This window comes from Myotis daubentonii, chromosome 9, assembly GCF_963259705.1.
Source record: "Myotis daubentonii chromosome 9, mMyoDau2.1, whole genome shotgun sequence".
NCBI lineage: Eukaryota > Metazoa > Chordata > Mammalia > Chiroptera > Vespertilionidae > Myotis > Myotis daubentonii.
Window position 1 is genome coordinate 67,140,830 of NC_081848.1, and position 26,354 is coordinate 67,167,183.

The following is a 26,354-nucleotide window of genomic DNA, read 5'->3' on the forward strand; positions in this document are numbered from 1 at the left end:
GGGCGGGGTGGGGACGAGAGGCGAGGCGCGAATCCGAACCGCGGAGAGTACGGAGCCCACAGCCCGGAGCCCGGGAGGAGGCGGCGGCGGGTAGGGCGCCGGGAAGGGGTGGCCGCTTGGCCACGGGACAGGGAGTAGGGGACGGGGTGGGGGGCGATGGACTGTGAGGCCGCTGACTCCTGGGGGCCCCTCTGCGGGGTGGGTGCGGATTGGGGTGAGGGCTGGGCCTCTGGGCATGCTTTCTGCCCAGATGCTGATGAGCAGGGGGGCGGCGGGAGGGGACGTGGGAGTCCTAGCTGAGTGCCAGGGCGGGAGGCTCCTGTTGGAGTTGGGATATTTTGGGCATGAGCCTGGCTCAAGTTGTGACTGGCTAGCCCATGTGACCTGGGATAGGTTGACAAAATACTCTGAAGCATTTGCTTTCCCTGGCAGTAAAGGGAAGCTAACCAAACACCGAGGCTGCCAGATTGTCCTGAGGATTGGTGAGAACCTGTATGCAGACCCCTCACCCCCTGTGACTGTGGCCGAGTTGCTGCTGTCATTATGTCCGTGGACAGTGTCCAGAATTTGGGCTCAGTTCCCGCTTCGCCACCTGCTGCCAGTGGTGGTGGAATGGCGAGGCCGTTTGCAGCTGTTTCCAACAGCTGGCCTGGCTCTCCAGTCCACAGAAAAGATTTTGTCCACCTCTGCCTCTCCCCTCCCCCTCGCCCTCACCGAGCAGCCTCTGCCTTCTTTTACAGGATCTGGAGACATCCCCAACGGATGGTTTCTGCCCAAGACTACACAGCCAGGACCAGAGTGCTAGTGCACGGAAGGGCCTGCCAGGGGAATTTTCCAAGTGTTCCAGCCCCAGGCCTTGCGCTCCTGAGGTCAGCGGGGGAGGCCAGCAGTGCCAGTGGGATCTGAGGAGCGGCTGTGGCCCAGGCCATGCCGGGCCAGGGACTGCCCCTGCGTGTGGCCACCCTGCTGACGGGGCTGCTGGAATGCCTGGGCTTCGCGGGCGTCCTTTTTGGTTGGGCATCCCTGGTGTTTGTCTTCAAAAAAGAGCATTACTTTGAGGAGCTGTGTGAACACGATGCCAGGCTGATGGGCAATGCCACGGGCATGGAAGGTAAGGGAGCGATGACTTCTCTGGGAAGCTGAGCCTGGTTTCCAGGTGGTGGGAAGGGTAGGAAGGACTTCACTTCCTGGCCATCCTTTCTTTCTTTTTCTCTTTAATATATTTTTATTGATTTCAGAGAGGAAGGCGGGGGGGGGGGGAGAGGGAGAGAAACATCAATGATGAGAGAGAATCATTGATCGGCTGCCTCCTGCACGCCCCTCCACCAGGGACTGAGCCCACAACCCAGGCATGTGCCCTTGACCAGACTCAAACCTGGGACCCTTCAGTCCGCAGGCCGATGCTCTGTCCACTGAGCCAAACCGGCTAGGGCCCTGCCATCCTTTCTGTGGAGAAAGGGAGGGATTGTCAGCCAGCCTTCCTCTGTGCCCCAGCCTTAGTCTAAGGACCGCCTGGGGAGGGACATACCAGCTTCCGAGGGGTAATTAGGGACCGTCACATTTCAGCTCACCTAGGGGAGAACTTTCCAGAAGCAAGCTGTCTGAGGTGGCAGGGGCTGCCCCAGACGGGAGCCAGGCTGGAAGCCCACCTGGCAGGAAGTCCAGGGTGGAGGAGAGGTTGGCCCCTCCACCCCAGGCTCCCGAGCTCTTCCTGTCTCTCCTCCAGACTGCAAAGCCCAGGATGAGAAGTTCTCGCTCATCTTCACCCTGGCGTCCTTCATGAACAACTTCATGACCTTCCCCACCGGCTTCATCTTTGACCATTTCAAGACCACCGTGGCCCGCCTCATAGCCATGTAAGTCCCGAAGGCCCAGCCTGGGCACAGATGGGTAAGAGGAGTTCCTCTGGCAGCAGCCTCACTTGAGGGGAACCCAAGCCAGGCAGCTGGGCAGCCCTGCCAGGCCCTGTCCCAGGAGCTTTTCAGGGGGTGGACTAACCTTCCCACACTCCCACTTCCCTTTTCTCGCTTCCCCTTCGGCTCCATGCGAATGTGTGTTCAGCATGATGCTGAATTGAGCAGGAGCTCAGGCCTACTTCCTGGGGCCAGGGTTACCAAATGAGCAATACCTGGAATTGTCACTCGGCCTTCTTCCTGGAGATCCTGGTCCACATCTCCTGCGAGGCCTCACACCCCGGGGGCCCAGGCTTAGTCATCCTCCTCCTCCCTCCATCATCCTCCAAAAGGCTTAGCTGGTTATGTCTTATGGGGTCTCCAGTGGTGGAGCTTTCGTCTCTTCTGACCGAAAGCGAGCCTGTGGGGGTTTCCCATGCACATGAGTCAGGGAAGGTCAGGGGCTTTATCTTGTTCACACAGGTGCCCCTGGTGCTGGCATGTCCTGTGATAAGCAGTGGCTTACTAGGGGCTGATAGGACCCAAAGCAAGCACCTCCTGGCAGGTGTGTGAGAGATGAGTTGTCAGACAGAGGGACTGGAGGGCAGGCTGGGCCAGGAAATACCCAGAGAGTCAAGTTAGTCCCTTGCTCTTTAAGTGTTTGGGTGCAGAATGACTTTATCTCAGTTTCCTGGTCCTTGTCTCCCTTCTTCTCTCCCCTTCCTTTGCCCCTAACTCTTTCCCCAGCCTTAGCATGTTAACAAAATCTCAGTCTCCCTTTCTGTGTTTCTTCTTTACTTTCATACAGAATACTTCCCTTCTGACACTTCTGGTCACCAAATATGTGGGTTTTCCACACCGAGCAATTCTGCGACCCCAGCTGGGTGTTCTACAGTGTAACTCATTTCTGACATCCTCTGCCTGGAGATAGTGTCAGATCTCATAGTTAAGGGTTCCATCCCAGGAGACTGCCCCCCCATTTCAGTTGTCCCAGGTGGTAGATCTCCCATGTAGGGGAGGAGAAAATTTCCCCTCTTTCCACTCTTAGTTTTTCTGGCTGATCTGATAGTTAAATTAACATGAAGAAGATTAATAGGTGTGCCAGGCCAGCACAGCCAAGGGTTCGGTGAGCCTGAGGCGGGGCGGCAAAGGATTTAGAAAAGACAGACAGAGGTAATAAGCTGGGTCTAGGTGGATCTCCTGTGCCTGGCTGAGGCCACGGAGAGAGACCCAGACAGCAAGCTGAGCCTTTATTTTATAGCCAGAGGTAAATAAGGTAGTGGCCACCATAGTTACCTCCCACAGCCCATTAGCTAACCAGATAAGATCTAGGGAGCTCATAAGGTCAAGCCTAGTTATACTAAGAGGGCTGTGCCCTCTAAGCTGGGACTTGTTTGTGGCTTTGCCAACAGGTCAGTCCAGGCTTAACGCTACAGCCGCACCCTACAACTAGGAGAAAAAAAATAACCAAATTTAATTACATATGTACATACAGGGGTTCCATAAGAATAAGGGGCTCAAAATCAGGCAGCTGAGGCATATCTGTCATCTTGAGCTAAAGAGAAAGGGGGTGGGGGTAGTGGTTTGGGACTTCAGAGGGGAGGAAGGCAATTCACATGGAGGTGGAAAAGCAAAGGTTTGGTAAACAAACATTGGCTGGACCATCTTTAACAGTGGGACACAGCGGGCACTTTGATCAAGCAACCTTCTAGGCTCAGATTAAACTGCTGTTATCTGTGATCCCTCCCATTCTGGAGCAGGTCCTCTAATTTGTTTTTAGGCAGTTAGGAGGAAGGTCAAAGGTTCTTTCTGAGTTTTTTGTTTCCTACCAAGAACTAGCTTAAAATAACCAGTGTCCCAAAGAGGCATATTTTGGGGTGGCAAACTCTGCTTCCCTTCACCAGGTTAACCCCCAACTTCTGTCCAACTTGGCTACTGACCAGAGGTTCCCATGACCTCATCCCCTGTGGGTTTGATTATTTGATAGAGCAGCTTACAGAACTCAGAGAAACACTTATGCTCAGCAGTTGATTAAAGGACAGGATAAAGGGTACAGATCAACAGCCACATGAAGAGACAGATCCATATTAGTCATTTTCATAAAACATGCAGGTAAAGCCGGGAGGGTCCCGAGCACAGGTGCTTCTGTCCACGTGGAGTTGAGGTGTTTTACCCTCCTGGAAGCTCTCTGAACCCTGTACTATTGGGGTTCTATGGAGGCTTCCTCAAGGAGGCATGATCAATCAACTCTAGTTCTAGCCCCTCCCCCCTCTTGACAAGTGTATGGGGGGAGACAGGGCTGAAAATTCCAAGCTTCACCTCATGGCTTAGTCTTTCTGCTGAGCAGCCCCATCCAGGAACCCACTCAGAGTTGCCTCATCAGAACAAAAGATCCTCTAGTGCTCTCATCACTTAGGAATTTACAAGGATTTTAGGAGCCCTGTATTAGGGGCTGGGGACAAAGACCAAATATGTATTTCTTATTATAAAATCATAGTACCACAGATCACTCCCTGGTGTGGGAGCACGGATTCCTTATAGCAAAGCAATCATAAAGTTCAAAAGATACAGCACATTATTAATCCCACTCAGTCTTAGTAACTATCCAGTCCGTCATCGTATCCTCTGAGAATGTTTTCCCGGGCCACTCGGGTCTGCTGGCTTCTTGATGATCTTGCCCAGTTCCAAAAGCAGGAGTGGTGTCAGCAATTTATTGGCTTCACCCTTCTAGGCAGCTGGTGTCATTGAGCTAAGAGCAGTATCATCTCTTGCTCGGAGCCCCTTTTGAGGTGATAATGTGATATTGGACCTCCCTCACTGCATAATGCACTTACTCACTCCCTTACCTTCAGCTACTCTTCCTCCACTGATGCCCAACCGTTTCCACCCTGCTGGTCTGGGTTGCAGGCAGCAATACTAACTAGTCTAGCAGGTGCCCTCCCCCGCCTCTGTCCACTTCTGTTCGGATGGGGTCAGGTTACACAGGTGCAGAACTAGCGGGCTGTCTCTACCACCAGGTGGGCATCTAGCAGCATTCGCTGTTGGCCCCGAGTTTTGCCAGATGGACTGAAGGCACAACCTGCCCCATGGAGGCCTTAGGAATTGTAACATAAAGGTCAAACACAGTTATAGTTTCTCGGGTAGGAATCCGCCCGCTTCCATTCCTTGTAGTGGTCCTGTGCCCAGCGGGGAGCACAGCTGAGTCGATGTGAGGCAGAAAGAATTACCAGCAACTTTCCTTCCCTACGTCCTCTTCTCCAGACCCGCTAGAAAAATAGGGGCTCTGTCCTGTGGGGACGTTCCTTAAGTCCCCCCGATGCTGAGTATGAGCACACACTTGTGAGTGCGGGTAAGCCAGCCCTTCATGGACTCATTTCCCCCCATTTTCCACAACCAGTGTTTCAATAGTGTGTCCCAATCCTCTATCAGACTAGTACTCTGAGGATATCTCTGTCCATTGCCAGACATTATGGGCTGTAAAGGGCGCTCCTTGGCCTGAAGAAATGATGGTCAGCCATCCAGATTGGTACAACGTTGGTTCTTTCATAGCATGCTGGGTATTTGCAGCTGCCACTGATCAGCAACGCCCAGTCCAGAGTCAGAGTCTATTCCTGTCAGAACCATTTGTTGTGCCCAGGGCTTCCAGCACCAGTTTCTCTTGCCAGCTCTGTTCAGGGCCTTCTCCCCAGGGGATCTGCCACAAGGCCATCTGCAGTCTCGGTGTCTTTTGCTGGCAGGCAGAACAGCTCTTACTGGACTTTTGTGCCTCAGAGGTTGCAAGAGGGCAATGTCTAGGTCCAGCCCATTTGTGCATTGCTGCAGCAGCCCCAGGTCCCCTTGTGTTATGGACCCAGGTGGCCACCTGGAAGGAGCACATAGGGACATAGGCTTGCTGATTTCAGTCATTCTCTGAACCTGGCAAGGGGCTTTTTGGATGGACACGGTGATTTCCACAGGGCTATACCCCATACAGGCATCCCTTTAATAGGCTAAGCTTCCACTGCCCTCTGCCTGACCATGTGGCCAGGTCATTGCCACTACCCATGAGTCAGTAAAGACCCAAACACAGGGCCCCTTTCCATTGTTCGGTTCTTCGGTTTGCTAGGAAAACAGCCTGCAGCTCAGCCACAGAGCGGATCAGTTTCTACCTTCTTTGACCAGAGTGGTGGCCTCACAAACAGGATGTTGTCCACTCACCAGGGAACTGCCATCCACAAGCCAGGCAGCTCCCTGGTGATCAGTTAAGCGTCCTGTGTAAGGCAGTGTCCAAGTGACAGGAGACTCTGGCAGCCCCTCACACAGGCCTGGGCTCAGACCTAGGGGGAGAGAGGCTCCTGTTTGGCAGTATCTCCTTGACTCCCAGGCAATGTGTGATCTCGTATAAACCATTCCATTAGGGAACTCTCCTGGGCTCTGCTACCCGCGTTGGGGCGTTTCTACAACATCGTCCTAGACATTGTGGTATTGCAGGTTTTAAGATCATTTTGTATTCTTTAGTCATCCATGTAGCTTCAATTAATGTCTAATAACAAGATAATAAATGCCCCTCAGGTGAAAGTTCCCTAGTTTAAAGTCCCGTAATTGTCGCTGGGAGGTGCACACAGACCTTTGCCATCTCCTTGGTCTAGCTCAGCCGTGGGCAAACTACGGCCCGCGGGCCGGATCCGACCCATTTGAAATGAATAAAACTAAAAAAGAAAAAGACCGTACCCTTTTATGTAATGATGTTTACTTTGAATTTGTATTAGTTCACACAAACACTCCATCCATGCTTTTGTTCCGGTCCAGTTTAAGAACCCATTGTGGCCCTCCAGTCAAAAAGTTTGCCCACCCCTGGTCCACATGGCTGTGTTCCCCAAGATTGACGTATTAGCCACTCTCATAAAACATTACGCAAAGGGAACACAGCTCTTCTCATAAAACCTGTTTAAACAGTCCCACTTCCACAGTCTTATCAACACTTACATTTTCATGTTCTCTTACAAAAATTGTCACCCTCGTCAGAGCTTCACCAGTGGGTTTTGGTACTTTTCTTTTTCACCCCAGTATTTACCCACTCCTGTGTAGGAGGCTCTGGGTCCCCCGCACGGGGTCAAGAGACTCTGTCCCTGTTGTCAATCTTTAACTTGATGAATCTGCCACAAGCAACTGCTGCCTAGGTTTCTCATTGTCATCTCTGTCTCTGGCTTCCAACATTTTCTAACCTGGCATAAAAGACGGGACTTGTTTGGGGGCACTTAATGGCTGGGGGACCTGCAGGGGGTCCTCTTGGCCCAGCCAGCCTTTGGTAGCGCTGTATCAAAACCTCTGGTTTAAGGCCCATGGTGCTGGTAAGATGGGCAAGTGTCAGGTTTCTTTGGGCCAGGAGGCTGAGGTCAGCGGGGCGGTGGCGTGATGAACAGAACCAGAAAACCCATTCCCGAAGGCCAGCTCTTTTGGAGCCACTTCCCATGCTAAAGGGGTTGTTTTGGGAAAAGTAGGGGCGGAAGCTCCATTCTACCACCCCGAAGTGTGTCAGGCCCTGGCTGGTGGCAGATGGCCAAAAGCCGCAGCCTTTGTGCCCAGTGATGTTGGGTTTGGCCGCAAAGGTCAGTGTGTTCGTGACATTCCTGGAGTCCACTTTTAAGGTTGTCAAAGGAGCCAGTGTCTCTTTGGCCTCAAACAAAGGCAGGAAGGAAAGGCCATAATCCTAAATTTGATGGTGAAAACACAGTACTATTTGCTTTAATCACCTATTCGTTAACCATTTAGAATTTCTACCTTGATGCTCTGGCTGGTGGCTTAGTTGGTTGGAACACTGTCCCATGCACCAAAAATTGCGACTTGATTCCGATCGGGGCACATACCTAGGTTGCGGGTTCGATCCCCCATCGGGGCACATACAGGAGGCAATTGATCGATGTTTCTCTCTCACATCAATGTTTCTCTTTTTCCTTCTCTCTCTAAAATCAATTAAAAAAATATCCTGGGGTGAGGATTAAAAAAAAAAAAGAAAGAAAATTTCTACCCTGCTAAAACCAGTCCCTGGAGTCTCTCCTCTGCCTTCCCCCATTCTCTTGTTAATGAACCTAATGCAGTTATTAACATCTGTAAGAGGCTGGAGGGGAAGCAGAGACACCAAACTCAATAAGGTTTCCTGAACTGTTTTTTGGTTTTGCAGTATTAGGTTATGTGGGGTGCCCATGAGGAAGGGCCCCCTTAACCACAGCATTCAGCATCACCTGGGTAACAGGCATATCATTGGGTCCCTGTCCTGGTCCTCATTAGAGTCACTCCCAGGTGGTTTGCATACAAAGCATAGCAGCTGCCTCATCTGGGGTGCTCCACTGGGCACAGATAGGGGACACGGCCAGGCTGTACAGTGGCCTTTATCAAGTGCACCAGGCTGGCCCCTCCCTCAGGAGCAGCCTCCTTGTGTCTGGGTCACATACAGCCATCTGCGATTGTTCCATGGTGAGCTGTGGGTCCTGTCTCCACCCCGACATGCTCTTCCACCGCAGCATTCAGAACCAAAGACACAGCCCCAAGTTAGTTACCCTCACAATCTATTTCAGTAATGCTTCCCCGGGAAGCTGATGACACCGATCCATGAAGTGAAATGCCTCCTTCACGCTGTGCCCCTGGTTTCAATGGGATCTTGGTTTTGCTCTCCTCTCGCACTGATGGCCGGCCTTCGTGGTGCCCGGAGGTCTTAGAGGTGCTTTCTATTGTCCCTGCATAATTTTTCCCTTGGCGGGTGGCTTTGAGGCCAGCGGCTGCGGCTCAGACTGACCCAGCTCTGAACTTGGCCCAGCCTCAAGGTCTGACCCAGCACTCTCTTTTAATTTCACTTGAGCTATTATAGCTAACAGTGACCAAGAGATTATGTGTTTCGCCTTTTCCTTATTCGTTTGCATTTTCTTATGCATCCAGTGAACCAATTCCCAGACAGTTGGACTCTAAATTCTGTTGGTAATTTTACCTTCGGTAACTTATTGTCGCACCGCTGCTGGTCCGCACCATGGGGGACCATGTGGTAATGCCAGTGGTCTTGATCCGGCATCATGAAGCATACAGAAATCTGGAGAAGGGCTGTGTGTAAATTAAATAAGAGTCCAGAGACGAAACATAATTTTTTTTTAAAAATATATTTTATTGATGTTTTACAGAGAGGAAGGGAGAGAGATAGAGAGCTAGAAACATCGATGAGAGAGAAACATCGATCAGCTGCCTCCTGCACACCCCCTACTGGGGGATGTGCCCACAACCCAGGTACATGCCCTTGACCGGAATTGAACCTGGGACCTTTCAGTCCGCAGGCCGACGCTCTATCCACTGAGCCAAACCGGTTTCGGCGACGAAACATAATTTTGAAAGGCATTAGGGAGTCAGAGAATACTCAGCTAAAGGAACTAAGTTCTCCTTGTCTCAGGACCCCTTGCTATTTATTAACACAAATTGTCCTAAGGCAAGGTGGAGATATACACTTCAAAGGGTAGGGTTAGGTACAGAATCCATTGTCAGATTGGAAGAAATTGCCTATGGCTGTTCAGGTGTTTGGCCAGTAGGAAGCAATAACACGGAAATTAAGATGCCCTTAGCTGTCTGGCAGCAAGCAATCATCCTTTTCAGGTTTGGGGGGAATACACTTGCCACTCCAGATGATTCAGCCCTGTTGACATGCCAGAACTGGCTTCCGGCAATGTGGTCACTCAGGAATCAGAGGTTCTTCACCCCACACCCTTCATCCTTTCTTTTCACAAACCACTTGTTTCTGTGAGCCAGGATCACTCTGGCCAATCCCACCTCACCGACACCAACTGTATCGGAGAAACCTACCACTCTCCTTTCTCCTTACTTCCACTCAGAACACTTCCCTTCTGACACTCTGGTCTCTAAGTGTGTGTGGAGTTTTCCCACACTGAGCAATTCTGGACACCAGCTGGTGTCCTTCAGTGTAACTTGATTCTGACATCCTCTACCTGGAGAAAGCATCAGATCCCACGAGACTGCCCCCCACATTAGATGCCAACCACAGTGGTAAGTTCCCCAGGTTACTCACAACTTCGGTCAGATTTGGCTACAAATTAGAGGTTTCATGACTCCCACCCCTACCTCTTGGACTTAATTATTTTCTGGAACATCTTACAGAACTCAAGGAAGCACTGGCTTATATTTACTGGTTCATTTAAAGTATATATATTGACTTCAGAGAGGAAGGGAGAGGGAGAGAGAGACAGAAACATCAACGATGAGAGAGAACCATTGATTGGCTGCCTCCTGCACAACCCACACTGGGGATCAAGCCCACAGCCTGGGCATGTGCCCTGACTAGGAACCTCCTGGTTCCTAGGTCAACGCTCAACCACTGAGACACACCAGCTGGGCTTTACTGGTTCATTAAAGGGGAGGACCAAGGATACAGACAGACAGACAGACGAAGAGACGCATTGGGTGAGGTCTGGGAGGGTCCCGAGCACGGAGCTTCTGTCCCTGTGGAATTGGGGTGCGTCACCCTCCTGGCATGTGGATGTGTTCACCCCCCTGGGAGCTCTCTGAACCCCTTGCTATTGGGATTCTATGGAGGCTCCTCAAGTAGGCATGGTCAGTCATTAACTCTGCTTTCAACACCTCCCCGCCCCCCCCCCCAAGAGAAGTTGGGGGAGGGGGGCAGGGGCTGAAAATACCAAGCGTCACCTCATGGCTTAGTCTTTCTGGTGAGCAGCCCTATCCAGGAGCCCACCCAGAGTTGCCTCATCAGAACAAAAGATAGTCCTACAGCTTTTATCACTTAGGAATTTAAAAGGGTGTTAGGAGCTCTGTGACAGGGGCCGAGGACAAAGACCAAATTTACACTTCTCATTATAAACGATACTTAGGCACTACTTTTATTACCCCATGCTTTCAAGACCCCCAAACTGCTAAGAGATCCCCATGAGCTTGGGATTGTGGACTTGAATTATAGTACCCCAGCACTTTCATCTTGGGGTCTAGGTCGGTCCAGACATTTCCTTTCATAGAAAAGGTTACTGAGGCTCAGAGAAGGGGAGTGCCTGTCCCGTGGTTACACAGCCAAGAGGAATCAGGGCTCAAGGTTTTGATTTGGAGACCAGGCACTGAGGTCTTTCTCCAAGGGACTGGCCTGTAGGGTCGTCATCTGCCCTGCCCCTCCAGGTTCTCTTTTCTTGACGACACTCTCCATCTGCCATTGTGTATTTCAGATTTCTCTACACTAGTGCCACGCTCATCATAGCCTTCATCTCTGCAGGTGAGTGCGGTCAGGTGGAGGGAGGGACACCTCAGGGGCACCTGGTGGATGGGGCAGGTGCAGAAGGTGATGGCAGGACACACTGACCCCCACGGTTATGCAAAGATCCACAGACTTGGAGCTTGAAAGAATTACTGCTGGTTTATGGAAACAGTTTAGCCTACTGAGAAATTTGAAAAGTAAGGACAATAGAGGCATTGCTTCAGACAGTAGCATTTATTCAAGAGATTACCTCCTTCCTCTGGTATGTGTTAAAATACTCTGTCTCCTTTAAAAATGAAATAATAACATGAATGGCAGTTGCTTTTGAAAATAGCCTTACTGCCGTAACTGGTTTGGCTCAGTGGATAGCGCGTCGGCCTGCGAACTGAAGGGTCCCAGGTTCAATTCTGATCAAGGGCATGTACCTTGGTTGCGGGCACATCCCCAGTGGGGGTTGTGCAGAAGGCAGCTGATGGATGTTTCTCTCTCATTGATGTTTCTAACTCTCTAGCCCTCTCCCTTCCTCTCTGTAAAAAAAAAAAAAAAAAAAAAAAAAAAAAAATCAATAAAATATATATTACAAAAAGAGAAAAAAAGAAAATAGCCTTACTTAGGGTAAAAGTGGACCACCCTTTGGTAGTCAAAAGTTGTCTTCTCAAATTTTACTGGTTTACATAGAAAATGTCCCAAGTCTGGAATTCCACGCTGATTCATTAACCCCTTCCCCATTATGTAGCAGAGAAAACTGAAGCCAGAGAGAGACCTCTCTCTGACTGGCTAGGACAGTGGTTCTCAACCTTCTGGCCCTTTAAATACAGTTCCTCAGGTTGTGACCCAACCATAAAATTATTTTCGTTGCTACTTCATAACTGTAAGGTTGCTACTGTTATGAATCGTAATGTAAATATCTGATATGCAGGATGGTCTTAGGCGACCCCTGTGAAAGGGTCGTTCGACCGCCAAAGGGATCGCGACCCACAGGTTGAGAACCGCTGGGCTAGGAGATGCCTTCCGACATTACTCCCCATTGTCAGATCATGTGGCTCAGTTTTGGGGTTAGTAACAGCACATGACTTGTGCGTATGTAGCACCTGTGCTGAAGCCAGAGGGTGACGCGGGATCATCTCCATCTGTGCCCAGTTCTCACAGGCTGGTTATCTTTGTCCAAACAGATCTCATAGCCTGGCACCTGTTATTTAAAACCACTCTCCTCATCACACCAGCTTCTTCTTTCCTAAAAGCTCGGAAAGGATTTTCAAGTGGCTGGGATGTGTGACTCATTTGTGATCACTGGAGGAACAATTCCTCCTTTCTCCATAACATAGTGTTGTATCGTAAATCAGCGAGTGAGATACAAGATGCCTTAATGAGCCAATTAATTAGGAGTCGTTTATTATGCGTGACCCAGAAGGAGGTGTTTCTTCCAAATCTCTGAGCGAAGACACAGGGAAGTTTCCTGTATTTATACCTGTCGGGCTCTTTGCAGATTTTACAAAGGGCTTTGTGTGGGTTATTGTTGCAGACAGTTTGTGATCTTGGATACATACAGAACAAACATCTGGCACAAGAATATGGGAATTATTATCAGTATTAGTCCATTACGTTAGATGGTTAGCTTGCAAGGTCAGACAGTTAAGTTTTTATCTTTTTCTATTATTCAAACTAAAACAGTTATTCTACAGAATAAGAGACTGCCTAAAAATGACAGCGTTTACAGAACAAGGGACTCTCTAACAATAGCAGAGAATTTCAAACAGCAGTTTTTATACAAGATGGAGGTTACTATGCTTCGATAGAGCTTTTTGTTTTTGGGGAAATGTCGGGACCACACCCACCCTATTGTGAGACTAATTGCACCCAACCTTTCATGGCTTAGGAGACCCATACCTTTTATAAAGACAGAAATGGAAAGGTAGACAGGTGAACACAGCCGTGGGCGCTTTACCTGCTCCCTAAGGTGTGTAGAACAATCGTTAATTACTTCAGCGGATATTAGGAAACACACACATGCTACGTTAAACACTGAGTGAGTCACCCACCTGGTGGAAAAGTTGTTCCCTTTTCTTTCCCTCTCAGTCCTCTGAGTTCATGCATGGAGGTGTTGAGGTGGGGCTGGCAGGAGCAGGTTCCAGGCTGTGAGCATCCGTGGACAAATGCATCCTGTTACAATTTAATAATATTGTTTCCTTTCATTGTATTTGTTTTCGAAGTTACTTGCTATTCATGACAAGCAACACAGGTTGCTTTTCATTTACAGCAGTGATATGAAATTTCCCTTAAAAATAATAGATTTCTTCTGGATAAAAGTGAATCAAGCCTGACTGGTGTGGCTCAGTTGGCTGAATGTGGTGGCCCCATGTACCGAGAGGCCAGGGCACATGCCCTGGTTGCTGGCTCGATCCCCAGTAGGGGGGTGCTGGAGGCAGCTGATCAATGTTTCTCTTCCTCTCTCCCTCTTCCTTCCTCTCTCTGAAATCAATAAAAAACATATTTTTTTAAAAAGTGAGTCAACTTAAAGAAAACATGTTAGCAAATACTAGTGTTACTGGAGGGGACCTGGCCCAGAGTGGGTCTGCCTCAGGCCAGCTGGTAGTGTGTGGGTTCTTGACTTCGTGCAGGGAATGCAGGGAAGCTTTCACAACTTGAGTCCAGGTGACTTTGAGAGTACTTTTATTCAAGCTGGAGACAGTGAAACAAGGAAGGGGTTAAGGTAGAAGAAGCCACCGGAGAGAGCCTAGGTGGGACTCTGCTTTGCTCACTAGAAGCGTTTTAGGAAAGAAGTGAATCAAGGCCGGCTGCTGTCAGCTCACTGAAAAGTCAGAGAAAGGGGGCCTTGGAGATGGGTTCAGGGGGTGAGCCTGGGATGAGCTGCTGTTGCCCACTGCTCCCCTAGTTGCAGTCTTGTGGGGACCCTTAGAGTTTAGGAGAAAGAAACTACAAAAGCTCATGCCTGGGATAAGGCAAGGGCATGCTGCTGGGAGATCCCGCGCTGGCATCCTTGGTCTTGAGGGTTTTTATCTCCTGCAGGCAAGAATCTTAGGGGAGGGTTTCAGCAGAATATTCATCAGCTTTCCATGTGCATTTTAAATATGCTGATGCATCAAAATGAGCATGTAGGGGAGTGTGGGATTATTCTTTGGTCAGCTTGACTGTTTTGCTTTTATCTTGAGCCTGTCTGGCTCTAGTCGAGTCTTTGTTATTTGTTCCCCTGACTTCATCTGTCCTTGGGTTTGGCTGGCATTAATTGGGACTCTGTTCTCTATCTCCCTGACCAGGGTGATTTAAGCTATTTATTCTCTGTCAGGGAGGAGAGGTAGAAACCATTTGTTTTTAAGTGTCCTTGATTAGGGAAGATCAAGTCTTGCAATTCACTGGCTGGCTGCAAGCTGCCCAAACTGGTTGACCTTGTTTAATTTTCTTTTCTCAGTTTCCCCATTCCGCTTGCCCAGGAATGTTCCTAGCTTCTTACTATCCTGCCACACTAGGACAGGCATGGGTTATGGCCAAAAATCATGAGGGTGGGCAGAAGTTCGTGGTTTGGGAAAGACTAAATTATTAAGCCACCCTTCCCCCTCAGCATTTTAGTTGTTTTGCTGTTGTCCAACACTTTCCAGACCTACTGTCATGACTTTTTCTTTTTTTGCATGTCAGTCTTTTCAAGGGCAAGAAGTATTCTTTACTTAGCTTGCATTTCCAATGCCAAGCACAATGCCTGGCTTGAAGGAAGTGCTCAAAGTTGAATGAACGAAGGAAGGACAGCTCATAGCCATTTTCTCACTGAGATCTTACAGCACCCCATGAGGCAGGAGGAGCAGGTGACTGAGCCATAGATTTAGAATCCCGCTCAAAGTCATGCCGTGAATGAGGGGCTGAGCTTGGGGAGTCCAGGATTCACCCCACAGTATCAGGGATGAGTGGAGGGTCGCTCTGAATCAGTGAGGGCAGGGAGCAGTGGCTTCACTTTGAGTCCTCCTATGTTTTTAGGGATCCTGCCACAGACCAATGACCCTCTTTGGTGGGGACTAAGGTGATTCAGGAGACCTCTGCAGGGTCCCTCTGTCCCCACCAGACCAGTATCCTAAGACCTTAATTTCTAGAAGGCTGGGTCGAATTGGGGCCTTGCCTCCAGGGTTGTCGGGAATTTGAAGCAAGTGGGAGCCAGTTTGAGGCTCTGTGTTTGAGCCACACCGTGAACCCACCCATCTCTGTCTTCGATTGTTTCAGGCTCAGCGATCCTGCTCTTCCTGGCCATGCCCATGCTTTCCGTCGGGGGAATCCTATTTCTGATGACCAACTTGCAGGTGGAATCCTGCCCACATCCCGGGCGCCTGGCGGGAGGCTGGAGAGGGATGAGGGCATCGAAACACTTTTCCACATCAGCTGCCTCAACAGTGGGCTGGCCCATGCCAGGGTGGTGGCTGCTGGGTGGAAGGTGGTCTGGGGTATAATGATGGCCTGGCACAGGCTGGGCGCACATTGCTTCCATGAATACGTAGGTGACTCAGGCTGGTCATATGTTCTCCAGGTTGGGAACTTATTTGGCAAACACCGCTCGACCATCATCACCCTCTACAATGGAGCATTTGACTCTTCTTCGGCCGTCTTTCTCATCATTAAGGTAAAAATGAGCACCAGCCAAACTTTATTGAACACTTACATATGCCGGACATCTATCTAGTGAACTTTGCATGATTTCTCTCCATCATCCCTTCTGCAGCTTGAGATGTGACATTTGAGCTTGACCACAAGCCTGTCTGGTTCTAAAGCCTGAGCTTGTAACCCCTCAGCCCCTTTTTTAAACTTAACAGAGGATTTTGGGCAGAAGCGAAGGGAAGGCATGGCTATGATGTGCTTGGGTCAGTGTTGGGCGTAGGGTGGGATCCCTTTGCAATGGGATGTTTGCACCTGTGAGCCTCTTGTTTGGACAAGGAGGTGGGAGGTGGCTAGAAGGGACTGCAGGAGCAGGCACAGAGGCCTCTCCAGCTCTCCTAGGGGCTAATGCTGGGGTTCAGGAGGATGGGTCGTTGCCAGGCTATTTGTGGCCCATCCAATAGCCATTCCACCTTCTTCACTGCGCTAATGATTTCATCTGGGCAGTGAAGTGCCAAGCCCAGGGGATGAATCTTGATTGATCTAAATCACTGACAATCCCTTCCCCCCATTAGTGGGGGAAGAGATGGTCTTAGTTAATGAGATGAAGGGGATACTTCCCTCTCTGATGGAAGGTGAGAGCAGAGCGAAAAGAAAGTCTTTCTCCTTGGCCCCCTTCCCACCCTTCCTCTTTGTATGCGGATGTGATAGCTGGAATCGTGGCAGCCATACTGTGATTATGAGGCAACTAGCTGCAGGACAAAAGTTAGTACACTAGGAGTGAGTGGAAAGAATGAGAGTGTGAGTGAGTCTTTGACACCCCAACCTGCCAAACCTGGGACTTCCTTCCCTTGGGCTTTGTGTTAGGCTAGAGGCAAAGCCTGTGGGCCATGGGGGAAGATTAGGAGGATCTCTGGGAGTCACCGCCCAGACATGAGACTAGCTTAGTCCCATGAGCACCTTGGCTTGAAGGGTCACCTAAAGACTGAGCCTCTAGGGTACTTACTCAAGCCTTCCTACCTCTGGTATAAGAGCCACTTTCTGAGTTGACCCTCCTTCCCCTGGATGTGCCTCCCTTCCCCTCCTCCCTCCTTAGAGTTGGAAGAAGAGAAAGGGCCAGAGCAAGAGCTGGAGTTCTTAGTGCACTCTGACCTTGCTGCTGCTTACTCTGACCTTGAGCAACTCATTGCTCCTCTCTGGATGTCACTTTTACCCTCTGTAAAATGAGGGAGTTGGGCTAGATTAATGGTCTTTAAACTAAGTGTTGAGGAATATTGAAGGGTTCCCTCTGATGTTATGCCGTTCACCAAGGAGAATGAGGGAAGAATGATTGGGACGCTCTCTACTGATGTGTTTCATGAGTTGAATTTTTATGTATAATTTTCATTTGGACAAAAAAGACTTTATTGATATTGGAAAAAAAAAAAAGCCCTGGGTTAGAAGGCCCCCAAGAAGCCACACTTGGAGGCTCTACAAGGCTGTGGGAATGGTGGCATGTTGCTTCCTCTGCTGCTGGTTGAGACTCAGGGTGAGGGTGAGGCTATGTGTGTGCCAGGTCCCCTTGGTCAGCTTCCAGGATGGAGGGCAAGAAGACTTATTCTTGGAAATGGGGGTCCCTGCCCTTGCTGCTTCTTCTCTTTTTAAAATATATTTTTATTGATTTCCAAGAGGAAAGAAGAGGGAGAGAGAGATAGAAACATCAATGATGAGAGCACATCGATTGACTGCCTCCTGCACGCCTCCTACAGGGGATCCAGCCTGCAACTGGGGCATGTGCCTGGACCGGGAATCAAACTGTGACCTTCTGGTTCATAGGTCAATGCTCAACCACCGAGCCACACCAGCAGGGCTGCCTTGCTTCTTACACTGACATTTTTTTTTTTGTATGACAAAATATGTATAACATAAAATTTACCATCTTAGCCATTTTTAAGTGTTCTGTTCAGTGGCATTAAGTTATCTCATCACCACCATCCATCCCCAGAACTCTTTTCAACCTTGTAAAACTGAAACTCTGTACCCATTGAACAATAACTCCCTGCTCCCCCTCCACCAGCTCCTGGCAACCACCATTCTGTTTTCTGTTCCTGTGAATTTGGCTACTCCAAGTACCTTATATAAGTGGAATCACATAGTATTTGTCCTTTTGTGACTGGCTTATTTCGCTTAGCATAGTGTCCTTAGGGTTCATCCATGTTTTAGCATGGGGCAGAATTTTCTTTCTTTTTAAGGCTGAATAATATTCCATTGTATGTATAGCCACAGTTTATCCATTCATTTGTGGATAAACTTGGGTGCTTCCACCTTTCGGATGTTGTGAAAACTGTTGCTGTGAACATGGGTGTTACACTAAGTTTTTCCTCCTTTTTTCTGCAGCTCCTTTATGAAAAGGGCATCAGCCTCAGGGCCTCCTTCATCTTCCTCTCTGTCTGCAGTGTGTGGCATGTTGGGCGTACTTTCCTTCTGATGCCCCGGGGGCACATCCCCTACCCACTGCCCCCCAACTACAGCTATGGGTAAGGACTGTTGATCTGGTGATTGCTGGCCAGAGCCCCTCAGGTGACCTGAGGTAGGAAGCAGGGGGTGGGACAGACATGGTGATAGTAGCGCAGAGGAAACCTGTCACAGAAGAGGAAGACTAGAACAGGGGCATATTGGTTAGCTATTGCTGCATAACAAACAACCCCAAAACTCAGTGGTCTAAAACATGAAGCATTTATTCTTTTTCATAAGTCTGTGGGTAGTTGGCTAGTTCATCTGATCAGTCGACTAGCCGGGGGCTGGCTGGTCTGGATGGCGGTCATTTACGGTGACAGGGAGGTCTGGGTCACCTGGCTCTCATCCTCCAGCAGGCTAGCTTGGGCTTGTTCACATGGTGGTTCCAGGGTTCGAGAGGGGTTTCCTAAAGTGGGGAGTTGGAATTGGTACAACATTGTGTCTGCTTCATCTTCTTGGCTGACGCTGCTGACAAGGCTGGCCCAAGGCTGGCTCAAGGGGTGGGGAACAGTTGGAGCTGCAGTCCCATTGCACAGGGTGGGGAACAGAGGAGGTGAAGGAAAATGCGACTGTTTGTAGTCCATCACCACCAACAGTAGAGGGAGGGCACGCGTTTGCCGCTCACTTACTGTTTGCAGACGCTTGTGCTCTCTGACTTGGTCTCTCGAGCATCCTATCAGTTATATATCCTCTTCTCCATTTTCCAGATGGGAAAATGGAAGCTCAGAAGGGTTAAGTATGAGCCATGTTGCCAGCTAGGAAGAGGCAGAGCTGGGATTTGAACCCAGGCCTGTTTTACTCTTCCCACACTTCCCGAACTTTGCTGCACATGAGAATCACTGTGATCACTTGGAGAGCTTTGAAAAATATGGAAGCCTGGCTTCCATGCCCAGGCATTCTGATTTCACTGGCCTGGGCTGCGACCTGGGCATTGGGGTTGGTGAAAGGTGATTCCAATGTGCAGTGACATTGGAGATCCACTTCACTGTGTCCTCCAGCCTGAACCCCAGGCTCTGCTCACAATTGTTGGGCTGGTGGGGCTTCTGTTTCCACAGCCTGTGCTCTGGGACTGGCACCAGAGAGAAAAAGGAGAGAGCCAAGTCCAAAGAGCTGGACCTACAGGCTAAGGAGTTCCTGCCACCAAAGGAAGGTGAGCCCTGCTGGGTAAGCCATTTCCCCGTTAGAGCCTGCCTTTCCCTGCAGTTGACCTGGCCCCTCACCTCCAGAGCTCCCCCAGGGCTCAGAGTCAGGAAAGGCAGTTAGAGAAGGACCTTAGGATCCAGAGAGTCCAGAGAGACGCAAGACTGTTGTTTCTTCTCCGTTTTTTGTTCCTCTTTTCTCATCTCCTCATCTCCCTTTCTCCCCTGAAGTCAGTCTTCGATCATTGCCGTCCTTCCCCCTAACTTCTTAGTCCCAAGTTGGCTTATTTGTCCCCATTTCTGCAGATCCCCTGGGTCTGCCCTCTCTCGCTGTCCCATCTCCATTGCCACCTCCTTTCCCTCCTCTGTCTGTTTTGGGTCTTTAGTATAAACATCACCAACCACTGCTGGCCAAGGTAGAAACAAGAATAGGATTCTGGGAAGCTCACAAAATCAAGGGAAAATGAACTTGCCAGGCTCCAGGAAGAGCAGAACCAGGGGTCCTAGTCCAACCTCACAGTCTGCTTCTCCAGGAAGAATGATCGATTGGTTCACCTTGGGTGAGGCACAGAACACAGGACTCATGGTTCCATCAGATCACGAAGAACAGGGCAAGAGAGATTTCCAGAAGAAGCCTGGATCCTGGGACCAAACAAAAGGGGGGCGGGGGATGGGGAACAGGCAAAATAGCAGCTGTCGACCACTAACCCTCCGCTCATCTCTGCCATTCTCCTCTCCTTGTCTTTCTGTTCACCACCCTGGCTGAGAAAGATTGATATAAAGTGTCAGTGCAAAAAGTGGTGTTGAATCCAAGCTATGAAAGACAGATGAGATTTCAACAGACAGAGAACAAGAGAGGGTCATTCAAGGTGGTAGAGCCGATGATAAAGGCTTAGAGGTGGGGTTGTGTGAGTTGCAGGCAGCTTGGACTGCTCGCCGGACGAGTTCTAGAAGGCCAGAAGAGAAGGCAAACTTGGACCTCAGGCTGTCCCAATAGGGCCTCTCCATTCTTGGCCATCCCAGCCTTCCACTTGCTTTGTAATTCATGCCAGACCCTCCTTTCCCAACAGAGATCCCAGGACCAGGGCAGCTGGACGAACCCCGTTCTTTCAAGAGCTCTGTTTTCTCCCGGCGCTTTGCCTGGCACCTGGTGTGGCTGTCTGTGATACAGTTGTGGCACTACCTCTTCATCGGCACCCTCAACTTTCTGCTGACCAACTTGGCCAGTGGGGACAGGGCTCTGGGTATGTGGCAGGGCTGGGAGGCAGCCCACTGCATATCCCGCTGGGGACTTGGAACCTCGAGGGTGTGGGGTGCTAAGCTCAGCGGGGCTATGTGCTCCAGAGGGAGATCTGAGTAGGGGTATGGGGAGGAGGATCAGGCTGGGTAAGGGCAGGGGGAGAAGAGTCCTCCTTGTAAGAAAGTTCTGGAAATTTCTTACCACCCAACCCCCCTCTGTCCTCTGCAGTCAGCAGCTACACAAATGCCTTTGCCATCACTCAGTTCTTTGGAATGCTGTGTGCCCCCTGGAACGGCCTGCTCATGGACCGGCTTAAGCAGAAGTACCAAAAGGAAGCGAGAAAGACGGGTGAGAACTGGGCTCCCGAGGATCAAGGAGCAGGAGGGGAGAGGTCTTCATTGACCTCCATGCCCATCTTCTCTTTGTTCTTAATCTTTTTGTACTTGAATCCATCCATCCATCCATCCACTCACGCACTAGTCATTGAGTGCCAATGATGTGCCAGCCACAGTTCCAGGTGCAACAATGGACGAGGCAGATACGACCTTGTTGTCAAGCTGTACTCAGTCTAGAGGTTGGAGAAAGGCAAGTGTCAGTCATTGCAGTCCATGAAGTAAACCTGCCGGGGGCTATGGGGACACAAAGAAGGGCACATGACCTGGTCCAGGAGAGGATGGGGTTCGTGTCAGGGAAGGCTTCCTGGAGGAAGTGGCATCTGAGCCGGGACCTGAAGGATGAGTAAGAAGTGAGGAGTGAAGAGGAGGGTCCTGGAAGTGGCCCAAGAATGTAGTGGGGTTAAGATGGTGAAGGAGAGAGCAAAACATTGAAGAATCTGGGGAATTCCAGAAAGTGATCCCGGGCACAGAGTGATGGGAAAGGGCTGGAGGGAAGAAGTAAGAAGGGGCAGGCAGCACACCAGGCCAAGGAGCTTGCACAGGATCCTTGGATGTGTTGGAGGAAGAGAGGAGCACTGAGGTATATTAACCCGTGGAGGTCGGGGGTGGGGAGAGATTAAAGTAGAGTAACTGTTCTACACCCCTCCCCCACTTCCTGGCACTGCCCCTCTCCTACCCCAGCTGGGTGGCGTCTGTGAAAGCAAGTTTCAGACATCAAATCATTTTATCTGTAAACACCTCAGTTCATATCTCTGACAAATGAGGCCTCTCTTACTCACACATCCCCATAATATCATTATCACCCCCCAAACACCCAGTAGTTTCTTACTATCATCGAATAAGCAGTTCTGTTCAGATTTCCCCAGTTGTTTCAAATAGGTCTTTTTACAGTTGGTTTGTTCAAATTAGGGTCCACAAAGTGTATTTTTTTATTCAAGAAAAATAATCTTACATATAATAATGTTACATGCAATAAACATTAATATTTCAAGAATAAACGGGTTTTAAGTATAATAATATTACCCACACAATGTATTTTTGTTTGGTGTTCCTTTTCTGTCTTTAAAAATCTGTGCCCTGCTCTCACTTTCCCCCACCCTGTTGTTTATTTGTTGAAGAAACCGGGTCATTTGGCCTGTCAAATCTCCCAATTTTGGATTTGGCATCCTTTTCCTGTCACTGGAAAAAAATGTCTCTTTGATTGGGTATTTCTTGTAAACAGGCAGATTGGAGGCTGAGAAGACTTGGTGTAATATTTTTGGGTGAGAATGATTCAGCGCTGGAGCGCAGTGGGCCCCTGGTACCGTTGTCCCTGCTTTATGATGTTAGGATTGATCAGCGGGTTCAGACAATGTCCGTCCGATGGCCCATTATAACGTTTCCCATCAGCTGCCTGCCTAATGATTTTAGCCGCCATTGAGGATCAATGCCTGGACCCATTATTGTATTAGGGTTACAAAATGGCGATTTTCTATTTCTGGCTTCCCTCCCGCTTTTAATAGCTAGAATTCCCCAGGAAAGAGGAACTTTTCCTTATTTATGATCTGTTTGTTATTCTGAAATAAATGCTTGGTTGTTCCTCTGTTTGCATTTCATAATAATGACGTTGCCTTAGCAACCTCTAGGGTGACTAGCCGTTGTTTGTCTTTAAGAGTTTCATTTTAAATATATTTGAATGTATTTCTATCAGCATTCTTCTGGATGCCTGAATTGTCCCGTCTTTGGCCAGTGGAAACGTTACCAATCCAGTACCTGTGACCAGTAGACGCAATCCTCTCGGTTTTAGAGGGTGGTTTTTGTCAGCTTGACCACAGTGACTCCATTTGGTTTCTTCACTCTTTCCTCACCCCTGTCCCGTTCCACAGGGATCTGCCCTCATCCCTTGGGCTGCTGCCTGGTTCTCCGGTGTGGCAGCAGTGGAGTCGATGTGGCATTCCCCGCTTGGTGGCTATTTGGATGGCGTCCAGTCTTTGGCCATCACCTGTAGTGCTACTGAGAAAAACTGGCTTTGGGTTGAAGGGGGCCAGAGCTGATTCGGGGCCCAGTCAGAGGTCATTGTAAGAATCTATGAGTGAGTTGATGGTGGCCTATGACCAGAAAGCGCCAGTGGGCATGGAGAGGAGTGGGTACATCTGAATGATATTTCAGTGGTGATTATCAACATTGATGATGGATTGGAGATGGGGCATGTGGGAGAAGGAGGATTCAAGAATGACCCCAGGCTTCGGCCTGGATGGTTGGGTGCATGGTGGCTCCTCCTTTTCTCCCCATCTTCTCGCCCCCTCCCTGCCCTCCATGGTGCCCCCTCCAGGCAGCCTCTCCTCTCCCCCTTTGAACCAGGTTCTTCAGCCTCAGTCGCAGCCCTTTCCGCAGCGGTGCCTTCGCTGGCCCTGACGTCTTTGCTGTGCCTGGGCTTTGCCATCTGTGCCTCGGTCCCCGTCCTCCCCCTCCAGTATGGCACCTTCGTCCTGCAAGTGATCAGCCGCTCCTTCCTCTACGGGGGCAACGCTGCCTTCCTCACCCTTGCGTAAGATGGCTTGGGGTGTGCTACATAAAGGGGGGACACCCTGAGGCAAAAAGAAGTGTGCTGGAGGTAAGAAATTAGGAGGTGAGGATGGGCCTGGCGGTGGTCAGGTGAGGGAGACAGGGTCTGGGAGCAGGTGGAGGGGGTGATGCCTGGAGGTGGGAGCTGGTGGGAGCCTTCACATCAGCTCTCCCCTCTGCCTCTGTTACCTATCCAGTGAACTCCCATTCACCAGGCAGGGCCCTCTGTTCCAACTCTCCCAGGAAAGAAAGTTTCTTTCTTTGTGCTCTTGGCACCCAACCTAGTCTTGCTTCCTCAGTGCATGCATCTTCTGGCATAGCGTGATCTGTTGATGTGTCTGTTCTTCCCTTGAGGCCTCCCCGGGGGACAGCCTGTGACTGGGTCCCTGCTGGTTTCCCAGGGCCTGGCACAATGCCTTCTCTGTGTTCTGTGGTTTGAAAGGGCCACGGCAGAGGGGGAAGGGCTGCGTGGGGGTGGGTGGGTGAAGGCAAGCCTAGGACAGGGGAGTCGGGAGCAAGTGGCTGACAAAGGCCCACCACCGAGGCCAGGCCCCTACTGGGGGGAGGGACCCTGAAGCTCACTGGAACCCCCTTGTGTCTCCCCAGCTTCCCTTCGGAGCACTTTGGAAAGCTCTTTGGGCTGGTGATGGCTCTGTCAGCCATTGTGTCTCTGCTGCAGTTCCCCATCTTCATGCTCATCAAAGGCCCCCTCCAGAACAACCCGTTCTACGTGAGTACCCTGGGGACAGCAGGGGTCCTGGCCTTTGACCAGCAAGGATTTTCAGCCTGGGGCAACTCTGTGGGACCCCAGCAGGGGGCACCCCCAAACCTGAGAGTGCCCTGACCACCGCACAGCTCTGTCAGCCGCATTTGAAAGGTCAGCAAAGTGTAGAACGAGAGTTCCAATCAGTTGTTGGGAGAAAAAGAAAGGACTGAAGCTACAACCGAGGAGAATTGCTAGATTGACATTGGACGACCCTCACTTAATAGTCAGGAGAGGTGTGCTTAGCTGGGGCCTCCACCCACTTCCCACGTGACCTTGCGCAGGTCACTGGCTGCTCTGGAGGCCTCTGTTTCTTCACCTGTGAAATGGGCATAAGATCCTTTCCCCAGCTCACTCCACAGGGCAGAATGAAAAGCACCCGCTAGTCTTTCCTTGAGGCACTATGGTGTCTGAGTGGACAGTGGAAGAGGAACCAGGCAGAATTCTGGTCCCTTTGCTGGTGGTGGGTGCCGCTCAGAGTCCTGGGCTCCGCCTCACTCCGCCCCTCCCCCTCCAGGTGAACGTGATGCTGGTGCTGGCCACTCTCCTGACCTTCGCCCACCCCGTCCTGGTGTACCTCGAGTGCCGGCAGAAAGCAACCGCCCCTGCAGCTACTTTTTAGCCCTCGGATGCTTTTGTTTATCTTTCTTGGAGCGCCCATGTCCAGAAAGACTTTGCCCACCCTGGCTACTTGTATTAAGTAGCCATTATTATTATTATTTGAATATATTTTTATAGACTTCAGAGAGAGGAAGAAAGAGGGAGAGAGATAGAAACATCAACGATGACAGAGATTCAGAGATTCATTGATTAGCTGCATCCTGCATGCCCGGCACTGGGGATCAAGCCCGCAACCCAGGCATGTGCCCTGACCAGGAATCAAACCATGACCTCCTGGTTCATAGGTCGATGCTCAACCACTGAGCCATGCCGGCTGGGCAAGTAGCCATGTTTTCATCTTTTTTAAAAAAGAAGATGTATTTAACTGCCAGTCGAGACTTGATCAGCAGGAAAAGAATCTCAGTTGCCAGGATGATGGACATCATGTAGACCCGAGGCAAAGGCATGGGGAGGTTCTCTTTGGTCCAGGGCAGGAAGCCCAGGGCTTCAGCAGACTGGGCCCAGGGGAGGGGAGGTGATGGCTGGCCCTGAGGCCCAGATGTGCCTGGGCTCTGTGCTGTCAGGTGGATTTCCAGGTGAAGAGCCAGGTCAGGTCGTCGTGCCTCAGCCACGCTGTCTGGTGTCTAGAGGTGGTGCCCAGCTCCCCCTCACAGGCACAGCCTTGGTGGTAGGATGGCAGTGAGCCATGGGGAGAAAGAGGAGCAGACGGGGTAGGAGTGGGGGTGGGCCCTGGACCTCAGTCCCAGCTCTGCCACTGATGCTGGAGGACCTGAGGCAGACCCTTGTCTGGTCTAAGCATCAATCTTCCCATCTGTAAAATGAGAGGTTCTGGAGTTGGAGGTTCTTCCTGAAGTTCCGGAAGGCTTTAAGAACAGTGATGGCGTCAGGCCACCCGAGGAGCCTTGGGAACCAGATGGCCTGCTTGACCGAAGGATTTCCAACGAAGCCTTTTGGGCATGTTTTCGTCTTCAAGAAGGGGCATGATTACTTAAACTTAGAGTGTTAAACAAAAATTTCCTCTGGGGGATAATTTTGAGATAAATAAAGCATCTCTGCCTAAGGCAACTATTGCTCCGCTTCTCCAGGCTTTGGGGCTGTGTGTGTGTGTGTGTGTGTGTGTGTGTGGACAAGGGCATGTGCGCGCGTGTGTGGGCGTGTGTGGGCATGGGTGTGTATTCCTACCCGGTGCCCCAGCCTGGGGCAGCGAGCGCCCAAGTGGAGGTGGAGGAATCTGACTGCAGCACCCTGGTGTGGCCGCTGGACCCACAGGTGGAACAGAAGCCCTGAGACTGGGATCCACCCACCTGGTTCTGGGATGAGGGCTTGAGACCCTCCTGCCCCAAGGAATCTCTTCCTTTGTCTCCTCTTCTTCCCTACCCCACCTCCACCTCAACACTGCCCCCCCTCAAGTGGGAACACTAGGTGAGTCAGAAGGTCCCCATGTG

The 26,354-nt window shown here is 50.4% G+C and overlaps 2 protein-coding genes across 4 annotated transcripts in view; one reads left to right on the top strand and one right to left on the bottom strand.

Moving 5' to 3' along the window:
* SLC43A3 (solute carrier family 43 member 3) lies at positions 1-25,974 on the top strand. 3 transcript variants are annotated; one of them, XM_059709322.1, is made up of 13 exons: positions 1-90; positions 750-1,111; positions 1,727-1,856; positions 11,093-11,139; positions 15,346-15,422; positions 15,647-15,739; positions 18,088-18,227; positions 19,263-19,357; positions 20,417-20,590; positions 20,815-20,934; positions 23,322-23,508; positions 24,132-24,255; positions 24,806-25,974. In XM_059709322.1, exons 2-13 carry the CDS (start codon positions 928-930, stop codon positions 24,908-24,910), a joined length of 1,476 nt encoding a protein of 491 aa, XP_059565305.1. In that variant the 5' UTR covers positions 1-90; positions 750-927; the 3' UTR covers positions 24,911-25,974. The 3 variants fall into 3 exon arrangements, with proteins under 3 accessions (XP_059565305.1, XP_059565306.1, XP_059565304.1); XM_059709321.1 differs by lacking the exon at positions 1-90 and adding an exon at positions 304-482 and having other exon boundaries at positions 741-1,111; XM_059709323.1 differs by lacking the exons at positions 1-90; positions 20,417-20,590 and adding an exon at positions 301-482 and having other exon boundaries at positions 741-1,111.
* Positions 1-26,354, bottom strand: part of SMTNL1 (smoothelin like 1) — a 208,942-nt gene that overhangs the window by 100,570 nt on the left and 82,018 nt on the right. The gene's annotated exons all lie outside the window — the stretch shown is intronic.